This window comes from Camponotus vicinus, unplaced genomic scaffold (assembly GCF_025532165.1).
Source record: "Camponotus vicinus isolate PSW18456_S1 unplaced genomic scaffold, iyCamVici1.0 SCAF_6, whole genome shotgun sequence".
Classification (NCBI taxonomy): domain Eukaryota; kingdom Metazoa; phylum Arthropoda; class Insecta; order Hymenoptera; family Formicidae; genus Camponotus; species Camponotus vicinus.
The window spans coordinates 11,772,495-11,788,994 of NW_028141978.1; the positions used below are offsets into that span (position 1 = coordinate 11,772,495).

General features: G+C 34.9%; 1 protein-coding gene across 1 annotated transcript; it reads right to left on the reverse strand.

Moving 5' to 3' along the window:
- Positions 1-7,807: 7,807 nt before the first annotated feature.
- On the reverse strand, positions 7,808-15,524 carry Pp2c1 (protein phosphatase 2C). Its single transcript, XM_083102990.1, has 6 exons — positions 13,417-15,524; positions 12,640-12,990; positions 12,350-12,570; positions 12,060-12,200; positions 10,413-11,866; positions 7,808-10,186 (listed from the first exon to the last, which is right to left on the reverse strand). Exons 1-6 carry the CDS (start codon positions 13,718-13,720, stop codon positions 9,814-9,816), a joined length of 2,844 nt encoding a protein of 947 aa, XP_082959116.1. The 5' UTR covers positions 13,721-15,524; the 3' UTR covers positions 7,808-9,813.
- Positions 15,525-16,500: the final 976 nt, after the last annotated feature.

Consider the following 16,500-nt stretch of genomic DNA (forward strand, 5'->3'; position numbering starts at 1 on the left):
GCCCAAACCAGAAAGAAGACGAACCGATTGACGGAAATAGAGGAAAATGAAGTTCACCAACACTTTTTCGTGCATAATTATCCTATCTCGTATCGAACCTGGACCCCCTAAGCACGATTTCAGGTGCTTCGCCCGGAACATAAAGTTTCCCGCGATTGCAGGACATGGCTACACCAGGCTGGTAGACGGCAAAAGAAGAGGATACCCACATTTTTTAAATGCTTACATTCAGCAATTTAGAAAATGGAGAGGCAACCCCTTTTACCGAGCAAAAATTGTGCCTAGGGGAATCCACTCGACTCCTCGACAGGGTGAACACACGCAGTGCGTGTGGCTGTAGACGAGCAAAGAGGAGGAACCCATTGACGACCATTCCGAGCAATCGATCGAGTTCTAACTAATTCGGGCCGAATCACTTGACGAAGCACGAAGCAAGAGTGTACGTTGCATAGCAACGTGTGCAAACTCGAAATCCTAGTTAGTTGGCATCGGAAGTAGAGACTCGTGACAATAATGAAATTGGGATTTTTATACGAAAAGTCCAACGCGGAAGCGCGAAAACGCGACGACGCGAGAATACTACAACGCGAAAACGCGGTAACGAAGCGTTTGCCGTCCGCAGCACGTTGACGGCACCGACGACGCGAAAGGGTACTTAGCTTCCCATTCAGGCACCTTAAGATTTATCATAAATAGAAAAATTTAAGGTAAACCTCAAGGCACCATCCAAGTACTAAGCCCTCCCACCGCGACAAGGTGTACCTCATGGGAGGGTTATATATAATTTTATATATAATATAATATTATATAATATAACATAATTTGAAATTTATTTTGTAATATAGTACATAAATTTAAATTCGCAAATATAAATGATAAATAAAAATATAAAAGATAAAAGAAAATCTATTATATAAAGCAATGTTCAAAATAATTGATTTTAAAACTAATTATTGCGCGCAATTAATTTTTACTTTTAAATAGATATATTTTAATGTTATAAATCGCGTAATTACAAAATAATTTATATTTCTTAGATATAAACTTTTAAAAATATGATAAATAAAAAAATTTCTATTTTTTTATACATGAAATATTTAAATAAATATATTAATATGTTTTATAAAATATAAGAAGTATCTGAAAATATTAATTAATAAAAAATTTTATAAATGTTTTAATTATTTTAAAATACATAAAATGGAATATTTTTTATAAGTATATGTATTATATATGTTACAATTTAAAATCACTATTGAATCACTATCAAAGAAATAAAACGAAATGAGAAATATGTATACTTTAAATATATATACTATTGATAAATAATTTATATATTGTTGCGTTCGCGGAACGATATATATCGAACCAAGCGACCAATCGATCGGCACACGCTGACGCTCGCGCACTCGTAAATAATAACGCGATTTAAGGTACACAAGAACTTTAATAAACCAATAACTTTAATAAACGAGTAACATACTAGAATTTAGAATAATCGTAAAACGGATCACAAATAGACGCGCGTTCGCACAGCTTGACAGCTGGACTCAGACTCTCTGACTCGTTGTTTAACATCTTGACAACGCGCGCGGAAATGATCTTCTTCCATTGACGTACTTCCGCCGAAAGAATTCAACGGGTGACGAATGCATCCAGGGGGGAGGGACGGGGGGACGCAACAATAAAATAAATAATAAATGTGATACATAATTTATGTCAATCTCATTGATCCATCCATTACCAACACCTCCTTTTTTCTTTTGCTCCCTTCACTCTTTCCTCGTTGCACTCATTTGAATTCCTCGTTGCACTTACACTCATTCACGAAAAGTTTCTCATTGCACTTGCAATTGTGTTTAGAGAAAGAATTTGATAATATATGAAACGTCTCGCATCACCACTTCACTGCTCGAGTACCACTGCGAATGATCGTAAGTTAAGAACATTACCGCGGTATTGTTTATATCGCCAAGGTCGACTATGTAAAGAAAGAATTTGATAATATATGAAACGTCACTACTTTACTGCTCAAAGTTACTGTGCGAATGATCGTAAGTCAAAAACATTACCGCGGTACTGTTTATATCGCCAAAGTCAACTTATACTACGTTATTATTATAATTTATCGTTGAAATATTCTATGAGTGATTGCCGATTAAGAAAATTTAAAGCATTTATCGAAATTTATTTAATTCTAATAGATATCGTTGGAGAAATTATTATAATAAGCATCAATAATCGAAAGATCATAACAAAATTAATTCTTTTATCCCTTTTTATGTATCCCCTGTTTCAATTTTTATTCGCAGTAATTAATGATTGCGATTCGATTTATCGTTGCGATATACAGTTTCATGTCGTTTATCATAAGTAAATTAATATTTAATTATTAATAATTATATCAAATTATGTTTCAATACTATCGTAATCGTATTTAGAAAAAAAAATTCGACAATATGTGAAGCGTTTCGCATTACTACTTTATTGCTGAGTGTCGATGATAAAGCTGTAACATATTAATAATAGCACGCTACTGTTTATATTGCCAAAGTCGAACACCGTGTTATTGATAATTCAATTCCAAAATATTTTACGTACTACGATTTACATGTATATATGCGTGGAATAAATTAAATTATACGAGTATTTTAAAGTATAAATTATTTATTAAACGATTAATATATCTCACAAAACTTTAACTATATGACTTTGTCATTCGATTATTTTGTCACGCGTTCTCAATTTGAATTGTATTTAGATTGTAATAGTTAGAAAGTTGAGTGAGAGAGAGAGAGAGAGAGAGAAGAGAGAGAGATAAAACATCGAATACACTTAATTTTTAAGTATCGTTAAAGAAATAATTATTCTTATAAAGATCACAATAAAACGATAATTTATAATTTTAATTCTTGTCGCACACTTTTATTTTTAAACCAATACGTCAAAAATTAAATACAAATATAATCAATTAATACTTATAAATCTATTCTTTATAAAACTCAAAATAATTTATTTTGTAAAACTAATTATTACGCGCAATCAATTGTTTGATCTTTTATCTCTGATATTAATACTTTAAATATAAAAATTGCAAAAAAATATTTTTTTATTATAAATTTTGAAAAATATAATTATAAAGAGAGTATGTTAATTTTCATATATGAAATATTTAAATAATTATATTATTTTAAAAATATTTTATAAAATATTAAAATATTTATATATAAAAGTATTAATTAATAACAAAAATATTATAAATGCTTTATTATAGACTTTAAATGTGTTAAAATAAAAAATGGAATATTTTATACATGCATTATATTACGTGATTTTTAGAGCGAATTATATATACCATTGAGAAAATGAAAAAATAATAAGCAATATAGCTATTTTGAAAATAATATATATAAATAATAAATAATTTTTATAAATTATTCACCGCATATCTCTCTGACTGCTTCAGGCTCTTTCACTGCTCTCTGAGTGTCCGATACTTTTCCAGATGTCCTTCTTTTTTCTTCTTCATCCTTTGCTGTTTCCTCATAGCACTCATATTCACTCGCGAACAAACAATTAATTATATTTAGTCATATACTATAGAAACGATCGCGAGACATTTTGCACGGCACTCCCAATCGCGGAATAATTATGAGAAATGCACTTTAATATATTGTATAAGGGATAGAAAAGTACGATTCGCTCGACGTTTTTATGAGATCAAATTAAATACTAATTCGTTACAAATGTTGTTTTCATTATTGAAATATATATGCAGTACATATACATATATTAATACGAATTATAGGATCGAAAGTTTAATATAATTAAAAGTCATGATACAATAATCGTTTAATTAATAATTAATTTAAGAATATACGACGTATTTCGCACTACTATCTTTATTGCTCGAGTGTCGCCTTGTGAATGATACCAAGATCGTATGACTAGCGCGCTATTGTTTACATCGTCAAGGCCGAACACTGTGTTATTGTCCGTTCGTCATATCGAAATATATTGTATTATATTATATTATATTTTATATTATAATATAATATAATATAAATATGTTAAAGTACGTAAAATATTTCGATGACGAACAGACAATAACACTGACCTTGGCGTAAACAATACATATTTAAATTATATTATATTATATTATACTATATTTTATATTATATTATATTATACTATATTTTAATACCGCAAATAATATGTCGATATTGAGCTCGATCGCGTCTAGAAAAGGCTTTAACGGAGCGTCCTGTACTACTACTTTACTCTTTGAGAGTCGTCGCCCAAATAATAATAGAGCCGAAAAAGTTAGTCTGAAAGACCGTGTTATTATTATTTTTTTATCGAAACATTTTTCAAGACTATGGCATATAAACATTAGCGCGCTATTGTTTACGCCGCCAAGGTCGGTGTTATTGTCTGTTCGTCATCGAAATATTTTACGTACTTTAACATATATATATATATACACACACACACACACACACACACACACACACACACACACACACACACACACACACACACACACACACACACACACACACACACACACATATACATATAGAATATATTAAAGTATATAGAAGTATTTTAGATTATATAGATTTTTTAATTATATGATTATTTATTAAAAGATTGTATGATGTATCATGGAGCCTTACATTATGTTAATTGTTTAGATCCACGATTCAATTATTTTACTGTGCGTCCTCATAATTCGAATTATATTTTAATGATTGAAAAATAAAACAATAAAATGTCGCAAACATATTATATTCGACTCTATAAATATCTATAAATATTAAAGAAATAATTTCTGCTCGTAAAAATCAATTTCATATCGAAATAATAATTTATTATTTTAGATTTCTATTACTATATATATATATATATATATATATATATATATATATATATATATATATATATATATATATATATATGATTCTTATTATAATTGATTAAATGAATAAATTACGAAATATGCGATTCGAGAATTTTCGTCGCAATATGTATATAGATATTAATTATGTGTTATTTATAAAAGTTAATTAATCATATTGTTATAATAAATAATTTTCCGATGTTAATCGCGATCGTATCTAGAAAAGAAGTTTAACGGCGTATCACTATATATTACTCGTTAGAAAATATTAGACAATAACATATGAAATTATATAAATCGTTTCACAATCGACACAATGCAGATATTACAATGCTATCTGCATCTGATTTATATAATTTCATATGTTATTGTCTAATATTTTCTCTAACGTGTAGTATTAATGTCACGTTGAAGGTAGATTAAAAAGATGACCAAAACGTTCGTGTTTATTGCATGTATTGTGACGAGTAATTTGAAATATACTAATAATTAAATATGAAATATATTAATTATTAAAAGAAAGAAGGTTTTTTCTCGTGCTCCAATTACTGCGCCTTTTACTGACTTTTAGTTGTCAATTGTCTAATTTTTAATTATTATTATTTGAACCAATTTTTTATTTTAATTTTAATATTTATAGTATTTAATATTTAAACTAGAATATTTTTTGTGTTATAATTTATTTTCAATGATAAATCGTGAATTGTAATAAAAATGTGATAAAAATTATACTAAATTACGTAGTAATGGCGATAGTGATGATGGATGATGTGTGATTAATATGTAATAAAATCGGGTAATATATTTTAATAACTAATTATACTTAATAGATGGAGAGAGAGAGACCACCCAAAACTTATTTATATTAGAAGTTTATTTAATATATACAAACATTTTGTGTTAAAACATTTGTGCTGTTGACATTTCGTGCACGTAGCATGGAACACAACCCGAAATTGTATGTTACCCACTGAAAACATTCGTAGATATTAGCTCCGTAGTTCATGTTCACGTTTTTATGTTTATAGAGGATGCATCGCTTTCAGGGATCACCTAAAAGCGGACCATGACATCTCTCGTTCTTCTCTCTGATACATATAATTCTACATTGCCACCGACGAGTAAATACTTGCAGATGGTAATATTAAACAAAATTTGATATCCAACAATAGGATGAACATTGGCGGACTTTTCTCACTAATTTTAATTAAATCATGAGTTCAAATACGTATAATAATGAATTTTCCAATAAACTTACATTAATTCATTCCAAAAAATATTTATTTTTATTAGTTGAAACGCGTATAGCTAAAATTATAATACATTAAATAAGAATTTTTATAAATAAGTACATATATATATATATATATATATATATATATATATATATATATATAGAAATTTAGAATTATACATGTTTAAAAATGATTCTGTAAGTTTAATTAATATTAAAACTCATTCTAAATTTAAATAATAATCTTGCAAAAAAATCGGGAAACTGCAAATAAAATTACAGATGAAATACATATACAACATGTCCTTAATGATTTAATTATATTTAATAAATAACTCATTAAAAAATTAAACATTTAACTCACTAAAAAATATTGAAATATAATAATAATAAATTAGAATATTATCGCCGAGATAATTACATTACAATAAATGTCGCAAAATATAAGTTTAATAACAGGTAATCTGTATTTCAATTTATTTAATTAAAATATACAGATTTTATAAATGCACGTGGCGCACGTGCATAATCACACATTTGTTCAAAAAAATCTGTTCAAGAAATTTGTTATTCAGAAATCTGGTCTGCATGCGATTTTCTCTTAACTTGAGATAAATTGTTATAACATTTTTCGCTAACACTTTCGCCTCACCTCATTTGCGCCATAAATTTCTTTGCATATTTTCTTAAAAAATACTTGATATCACTATCTCCACAATGTAACAAATGATAAATCTACGAGTGCAGAAAGTAGATTTCGATCTTTACTTAGACTTGTTTCTTGCGTAACTTGTCAACAGACGATGAACGCTATATATTGAGATTGCGTCTCTTTCTTCTTTTTGTCATTATTTTTTTCTCATTTGCAGGCGCAATCATCTAAAATTGATCTACACGTATATCTATAATATATCTATAATATATATATACTCGTAATATATGTACATCTATTAATTCTATATTTACATGTATTGTGAAACTTGGGCATGTATATGCGCCAAAGAAGAAAATATACTTAAAATAGATATTCACCATTAGTTGCACTAACAGTTTCGTTATATCTTTCACCTTGTCTCTCTCTATAATTTGTCCCTCTGCTCTTCAATTTATTTCAAAAAAAGAACTTTCTTTTGTGCACGAATAAAATTTTTTTATACTTGTAAGTGGTAACTATTATAGGCACATGTTATATTCTTTTTCTCTCTCTCTCTCTTTGTCTTTGATATAGATTACAATTTACACTACGCATTCTATAAATAGTATTTTTCCTTACATAGTTCGAAACGATATATTTTAAATATGTATTATCTGCACAAACTTATCTACAAAAAATTGAATTAGCTTTGAAAGCTAATTAAATAATCGATATTGATAAATATGCATATATATGTATATATATATATATATATATATATATATATATATATATGTATATAATATGCATATTTTATATTTTATTAATTTAATTCAATCTCATTCTGTTATATTTTTCCCTTTTTTTTCTTTTCTTTAAAAACGTATAAATCCTAAAAACTTTCTACATTCAAAACTTGAATGTATTTTTTCTCACTTATTATAATTCTTGTCACAAATTATTCTGTATATATTATTTCTTGAATATGTGAAAGTATAATTCAGATAAGACAGGAAATATAATATATATTCGTATATAAACCAACATTAAATAATGGATTTTTATTATCAATAAAATATAAAGAAATGCGAAATGCAAAGTTGTAACAAGCGTTACGTAATTTTTTTACACATCACTAATTTCTTTATAATAAATGACAAAAATCGAATGGATATTTATCCTGAATTACCTTCTTTCTTATTTTTTGTGAACATTTTACGCAAGATAAAATAATAATAAAAGGCTGATATAAGAAGATTGTACACTATTATTATGTATACATAAAATTCTGATATATTAATATATTTATAAATTCTGTGTCTTTCCCCTCGGTAACTTAATCATTGTTAGATCACTAGTATGATGGTATTTGTTTGCATTTAAAACATAAGTGTTGTACAATGTACTGAATGTACTGAAAAAACTTGAATTTCCTTAGTCATCTTATTCATTCTTTATATATTTCATTTAATTTGTAATATAGATCTTTGTATCGCACATAAACAGTTGTTTGATACTTCGTACAGAATGGTCTCTATTCAAAATTGTGTTCAGAATGCAATATAATTTCAACATGTTGATCCGCAAAAAATTTCTTTCATATATCAATTAATTCTTCAAAATATTTTTTTATCTGTAAATGTATATATCGGCATGTTTTTTCACAAATAATTAAGAACTGCTAATTAAATATTTTACACAATTTTTATTATAATTGCGTATTTCCAATTATTCAGTGACCACTCTGTATTCGGCCAAGGCAGATTAGTGTATGATTATATAATCTACATACTAGAAAACAGTTTAATGCTTAATTACATTCTAAGTATGGTGCTTTTCTTGACTTAATCGCATGGGAATTCTTTTCGCCATCAAAGATTATGATCATTAAAAGGAATTAATTGGGGAGAAAAAACTATTTCTATAAATACACGTGTATGTATAGCTATGGGCCGCATTCATATTCCATATTTAGCGTTAATGTGGCCGTTTCATTCTTTAATGTAACGATCATAAACAATAGTTATCACTGAAAATGCGCAAATGAATGTGCATATGGGATATGCATACAAGCCCGTGTCTTTATTTGCATCCTTCTTATTGTCAAGCTACTTTATGCAGATATCTATATTATACTTTCATATTTTGTCCTACAGCAATATTTAGTAAGTTCACCAAATATCAAAGTATAAGAAAAAACAGGGTCCATATTTTTATATAATAAATTTCTTTTCTGTAGAATATATAACTTACAATAACATCTGACAACTGTGTATTTTTTAGATATCATTTATTTAACTTAAACACAAAAAAATTGAAAATTTGCATTTAATATTCATTTAAAAAAATAAGAATGTAATTTGCTTTTAAAAATTGCAAAAGTACATCTTTTTTTGTAAGCTATACAAACAATTCTGAATACCATCTCAAGAGACTAGTTCAATCTATTATGTAATTCATTTTAAATATATATATTTTTTATAAAAGGAATAATGATATTTCATAAACAATGGGAGAGCACAGCAATTTATTTCCAATAGGATATCTAATATTTTATAAAAGAAAGTAGATACGAATGTGAAAGAGCTCACAAAAAAGAACAGGAAAGAACAGAAATCATTTCAATAACAATAAAAATAATACATAATAGTAATAAATGATAAAACAATAGTTGTGTCACGAAGAAATATGAGAATTTGCATATAGCATAATAAATTTTAAAATGTACCTAAATAATTGTACACAAATCATTATTTTACACCTGATTTAATTCTACGTGTGTTCTATGTATGTAAGAACAAAATATTAATATTAATTATAAAGCTCAAGCCCCCTCCAATCATAGTAAATATATTGAAAGAGAGAAAGCATGCAAAACTTCAAAAATAAAAGTGAAGAAGTTTTGAAGAGAGACATATATGTACGCAAAAATTAAATTTTATATCGTAATAACATAATTTGCAAATAAAGAAAATAAGGGTAAGAATGCATCATACCCTAAAAATAATCTAATTCGCATAAAAGAAAACTATAAGCGTTACTTTACTTTCCAAGACGTTTAATGCGAGATCGCGTGCTCAGTGATCGAGCACTGGGATTGTATGGTGATTTGACCCTCTTAGCTATACCAGAAGTGGAACTTGTGGTCGACGGATTAATGGTCGCGCAAGTACTCACACTTCCACTGTTACTATTCGCTTGTTTAAGTTTATTGGATGACAACGAGGAAGACCTGACCCTACTAGATTGTAACGATCCACCGTTTGCAGACTGCTTCAACTTGTTCGGTAAGGGTAATCGATTTTGCTTTACCACTCCATACTGATGAACCAACTGTGCAGATATCGTGTTACCTACGATGTCTACATTACGCGAACGTAGTGTTTTTACAGGTGTTGCTGCCATTGTATCTGATCTATATAAAATAGAAAATAGCAATGTCTGATATAAGTTTATTAAACATATTTATGAAATATATTTCTCTCTAACGATCTGTCTCACTTAATTACAATTATTATATAATCTTCAATATGAAATAATGAACAATATAATATTTATGACAGTTTCATAAAATTGCTTGACTTTATTTAAATATACGCAACAATTTTTGAAACAAAAAAAGCATAATTAGTTGAACCAACCTTAACCATCGCTGTGGCATCGTTGTATCTGTAGGGCCGATAATTGATACTGTCCTATTTAATGTCCTTCTGTCGTTACAATTGTTCGCTCGATTGCTCCTACCTTGGTCCCAATCCCGTAGAAAACTACCTCTCAGTTGTTGTAGTTTCGAACCGTTGATAGATGGCCTTCTAATGGTTTTAACAGGTGTAGCCTTCTTTGCTAAACTTCTACGTTGAAATGACGAAGAAAGTGTCGTCGTGTTCAATGATAATGTTGAATCCGGTCGTCCGTCCGATGTGGGCCAACTTAGTCGACCACTCGCATTTTCCATCGTTTGATTGGCCGGATCGTTCTCGTCTGTAGGATTCTGCCGTCGGTCCTCGGAACGTGTCCTCCTCTTTGCACACGGTTCTTGCTGCGTGCATTCATTTTCAACTCCAGTTGACGCAACTGATACTTGCGTGATCGTGCTGTGCCTGCGTTTGCAACTAGTATCTGCTTTTAATTTTGATGTATTCTTTGTTGTCTCATCCACTGACGCATTTTCCGCAACGGATGATTTCGATACTCTACTGTATCGTGATTTTACACTCACATAAGTTTTTGGGTCCGGAGTCGGCATGAAAACATTCTGAGTCTGTGAGGAGTTTAAACTGTGTCGACGCTTTATCGTTCTAACGTCCGTCCTCGCGGCGGGAAATAAAGAGTGCTGTTGCTTGTGCCTCGATCCGTTCAAAACGTTATTTCTCACTTCGCCGCTATCGAAACTTTTGCTCTTAACAGGAACAATACCCCCACTTCGGCGTAATCTGCTTAAAAGAGGAGCGGGTTGGATTGCCTCCTCTTTTGTATCAGAAAATGTATTTTGTCGCGTCACGTTAGATACTCCACAAGTTTCGTCTACAAGTTCCTTAAGTTCAGGCTTATTCGATTTTAAATTTGACTGAATCGGAATTTGCGTATTATCAATTTTCGCCTTCTCGTTTTCGTTCTGTTCAACTACTTGCTTTTTTTCGTTTTCGAAATTTTCTAATTTATCAAGAATAGTTTTATCTGCTATCTTATTTTCCGCTTCTCCGATTTCTTCTGGCATCTGGCTAGAGGAGATTTCGGCAACCTGGATACTCTCGCCGATATCAACAGTCTCGATATTTTTGTCCTTCATAGTGTCTTGTAATTCTGAGGAGACATCAATCTCTGGCGAAGTTGATTTTTCAGAAAGCGAAACTGTCTGCGGTTGCAACATCGGATCGACGACCTCCTCACTTCCATTTGACGAGTCCGGTTGTTTGGCATCAATATCAGGATTCGTAGAAATGTCAAGATTTGTGGAAATGCTTGGCGGTGATATTGGCATGCACGGTGATATTATTTTCGAATTGGCTTTCTCGATGTTTTCGGGTACCATCGTTGTAGTTGGCGCATGTGTTCCATGATGTATAACACGATCCTTCTTTTGATTAAACAATACCTTTAATAAAACAAAATAAATGTTGTAACTAAAGTATTAACAATTTTATAAATAATATTCTGCACATATTTGTTTTACTCCAAGTTTAATAAAGTAAATACATTTAATTTTAATTCTATCATAAAGTTTTCATACATGTATCGTAAGATTATAAATTATTTTCAAAATACTAAAAGAATTTATATATATATACCTCACTACGACATGGTCCTGATGGATCTAACATTAATGTTACAACACTAGTGTTATCTGCCCGTAATCTAGTTGATGACCATCTCTCTAATGCACGATCCACAAGACTTTTTGAAGGATTTATCCACATTTGTAAATCAGCCTATCGAAAAAAATTTGCTTATATCAATTACCAATATAATTTCTTATTATATATATTATCAATATAATTTTTTATAATATTTAATATATATTAATATATTTTGACACTTTATAACTGTATAAAATTAATAATATAATAAAAAAACCTACACCATTGCCAGTCTGCTGAGATGCTATTAGATGTTTCTCATTGTGCCTGTCTGTGGCTTGAACAATCGCTACCGCAGCTTGTGGCGATAACATATTCCACAAGCCATCGGTACCAAAAATGAGACAACGATGTGATTTGACATCAACTGGAATAACTTTGACATCTGGTTCGGGAGAGACGACAAAAGTGTTTAATTCAGAATTGTAACTCCATAAATCACCTAAAACAAATTTTTGATTCTTTGACATCGGCATGAAATACTTTTTGAAAAGATGCTCAATTTACTTACCCAAAGATCTGGCTACCGCGAGAAATGGGATTTCGTCCATGTGAGTAGATCTTCGAACTGGACCTTTATGTCCTATACGAGGTCGATTCCATACAACTCTTGGAACACCGGATTTACTAACTACTTTTCCTCCTGACTCTTGTATACGTGTCATTTCTGGCCCGCTCTCCGGTTTGTGATCTTTTGTCAAAGCTTTCGCTCGCCATTGAGGATCACCTTCCATCTGATAGCCTAGTATAATAGCGGAATCTCCCACGTGGCCTATGTAAATCTTGCCTTTCCGTATGAATGCTATGCTGGCAGTTGTCCCAGCCGTGGACGGCAATCCGGATGCGGTTCTTGGCCATTTATCTATTTGAAAAGAAACATCACCAGGTCAAGATACTACACAAAGAGCTACATTTCTAGCGACCAAGGTCGCCGAGAACGCAGGATATCAGTCACGCTTTATGCGCGCGCGCGCGCGACGATACTGCCGCGGGAATCGGCGCGATGAGGCAACGTAAGAAGACGTCGCATCATTTATCCCACCGCTCGTCGAACTCAAATTTCCAGGTTAGCTCGAAAGGTTACATAACCTAAACCCCTAACCTAATCAGGCCTAGTGTCGAGCGATGGTGGGGGAAAATACGCGGGACGATGACAGAAATTGTCGACGGAGCCGTCGTTGCGGTTGACCGTGCCTCGCGTTCGGTGCCCCCGTCGACGGCTCCAGAGGTCGCGCGGAAATTCAAGGGGTCGTCGCGCGCGCGAACGTGACGAAAACAATCTCCGTACCGAGCTCCCGCCACATCGCGTAATGCGTGTTCATGTATCCGTCCCTGATCGCCCGTAGCACGTCCTCGTCCCGGTCGCTCCAAAAGTTCTTCTGCTTGACGATGCTGTCCATGAGATGTTCCTTGGCGAAGGTCGCGGCTTCCCCGCCACCGTGCCCATCGAATATCCCGAAGAACGCGTACTCGAGATCCTTGTCGTCCGGAGTCGGTTGGAACGCCACGCAGAACATGTCCTCCATGTATTTGCGGCCGCCCTGATTACAGTGGCCGGTCACCCGCAGATTAACACCGATACTGAGCGGCATGACGACGCCCGGAAGATGATCCGTTCGGTAACAACGACGACGACGTCGCCGAGATACGTGCAACTGTCGCGTACGACGACCGTATAACCCGAACACTCTCTCACTGGCGCGTACGTACAACAAACACCGAACGGAAGCCTCGCATTTACTGGGCAGGTCCGCGCGCGCCGCACAGTCCGTGAGAGCGGGGAACGGTGACGTTGCGGTCGACGACGAGGGCGACGCGGTGGGGGGGGGGGGATTCGAGTCGACGAGAGACGCGCGAGGGGAATTTCCTCTCCCCCTTCCCCGCCTATCCGCGACCTCGCGCGCGCACACACACGCGTACGCGCATTCCCTGGCCCCTCCTCCGCGCGCCCCGCCCCTCTCGTCCAGTACGATTTCACCGATACGAGCGCGGCCAACGTTTCTTTCGAGGATCGGCTAAAGAGCGGAAGATTTTGGAATGCACGCGCGTGTTTTCGAACACGGCGATCGCGATCTGTCATTACGAGTGATCTCCGCCCGCGCCTCTTATCGCGGGCGAGAGGGCGAGATCGCGATTCCCTCGCGATCGACGTTGCATCCTTGCTGCCGTGAGCGTTTGTAAAGAAACGGGGATTGTGTTGGCGAAGGATAAACGTAAGCGCGTATACGATCTCTCACGCGCTCGCTTTTAAAAGCCTCGTCGCGCGTCGCGGAGCCTTGAAAGTCAGCCGTCCGGGATGTTGATCGAGAGTAGACGCGGCGGAATAAATCGCGCACGAGATGCGGACTTTAGGTCTCTCTCGAGCCCATGTCTCGCAACGATATATTTCCAGTTTGCTTTCTCATTACGTCCAATTACTCGGTTGCCACGTGCTTCCTCCCCCACTAGCAATCCTCTAATTGGTCGCAGTAAGACAGCGAGTTAGAAATGCGCTTTGCACCGAAGATAAATAAGGAGATAAGAGCGCGTTTCTGAAGTTTGTGAAGTTCGCGGACGTTAGACTTCGTTTACAACGATGTATATAAAAGGACGATGCGGGCGGAATTTATTTTGGCGTTTCGAAAAGCACGTGTACGTGACAAACACGAGATACCTCGAAAGAAACTTTTCCTGCGTTTCGTACCCAAGTTTTTTTTATACTCGCGTCAAATAACGATAAAATTTCGAAAATAAGAGGTGTGTAAAGGAAAAAATAAAGCACAATATTTATGATGTCGCTAATGTCTGTTCGAGAGAACCGATATGTATATAAATTACCGATTTGTCTCAAGGAGGAAACGCAGAATAATTTATCGCGTATCGCTCGAAATCGATTTACCCGCGATAATTATTTATCTACCGATTAAGCGTGGCTTCTGATCTTTATTTCGAATCATTGTCGAGGCGCGTCGCCCCTCGAGGGGACCCTCTCACCTATCGATAAGTTCAAATTCATTTTTTTCCCTTATTTATCCGACTCGCTCGATTCTCCCGCGACTCGATTTTCGGATAAAAACTCGCGTTGGAAAACAAACGTGTCGAGAAATATCGAACCTAAAGATTTCTGTGAAGATAATTTGCACTTTCTACATTCATCTTTCCTTCTTTTCCACATGCTTATGCATAAACATATATTCGCTTTTTTTAGAAACAAGGGCATAAAGTGCGCAGGTCGACCTTTTACATCGTTTAAAGGGGAAAAGGGAAATTAAAATCGGCCATTAAGACACGCGAAGACTGGAGAAAAAACACGGAGCGTGTTTTACAAAATTTTCAAAAGGTCCCCGCGGGCGGCAGCTCTCATCCAGTAACATTACCTTGGTTATGTTACGGCTGTGACCAGCCGGCGGCGCGCCTCCCCTGTCCCCGTCGTCGCGCCGCACCTTCGGCAGCGTCCCCACCGCTGCGGAAACTTTTCTCCGCGTCCCTTCCCCCGCGCGCGCTCGCCAGTCGACAAACTCTACCCCCCTCCCTTTCCTCCTCTCTCTCTCTCCGTCCTGTCGCCCCACGTCAAGCCGCCGATCCTCCTTCCCGCCATCCCCCCCGCCCCCCCCCCGCGCGTCGATGCGGTGGCCTGTCAGATGTCGGTGCTATTCATGCCGCGCATCTCCGCTCACGCAGTCGCGCTACGTTGCCGCATTTCCTTTTGCCCTCTGCCGCTGTTGCCGTGAGCAGCAACCTGATTTCTTGTCCAGCTCAGCCGATTGCGACCAGGAATGACGCATCTGGAAAAATTGTCCAGAGTCGCGCGATTCGAAATCGCACCGATGTTGCATGCCCGATATTTTATACATGATGCGTCTCGCATCCAAGTTAAAATTTGATATTTTTAATCGATATCGCGCGAAGTACATCATATACTGCTGTTTGTATGTATATGTTTATCGCAGGTTTACGCGGCCCTTCCGTTTTCAACGGTACTTGACGCGATTGCGAAGGGAATGGGACAGAAATTTCAGCGCAACGGCGACCTCATTGACGACGGGGACTGGCCGCGCGCGTGTAAAAAGCCCAAGAACGACGAGAGCGAACGGGCCGGAGATGAAAAGAGCCGCGTCGTTTCGCCTCGCAGTTATCTCTACGCCGAGCGAGCAAAACATGGGGGCACGTGTTTGAACTTGTTCGATCGCAGGACGACGAGAGGCAGACGTGGCAACGTCGCCGTTCAAAATAGCTCTCACCAGCTGGCGACTTTCGCCCGACCTACGAGCGGACTAAAGTCCGCGGAAGTATCGGCGCGCCGATACTCTCGAGGGAATCTGGACTCCGCCGATCCGCGAAGCGGACTTCGATCTCGGCGGCTTGAGATTGCGCATCCGGAAAAATTTATGTT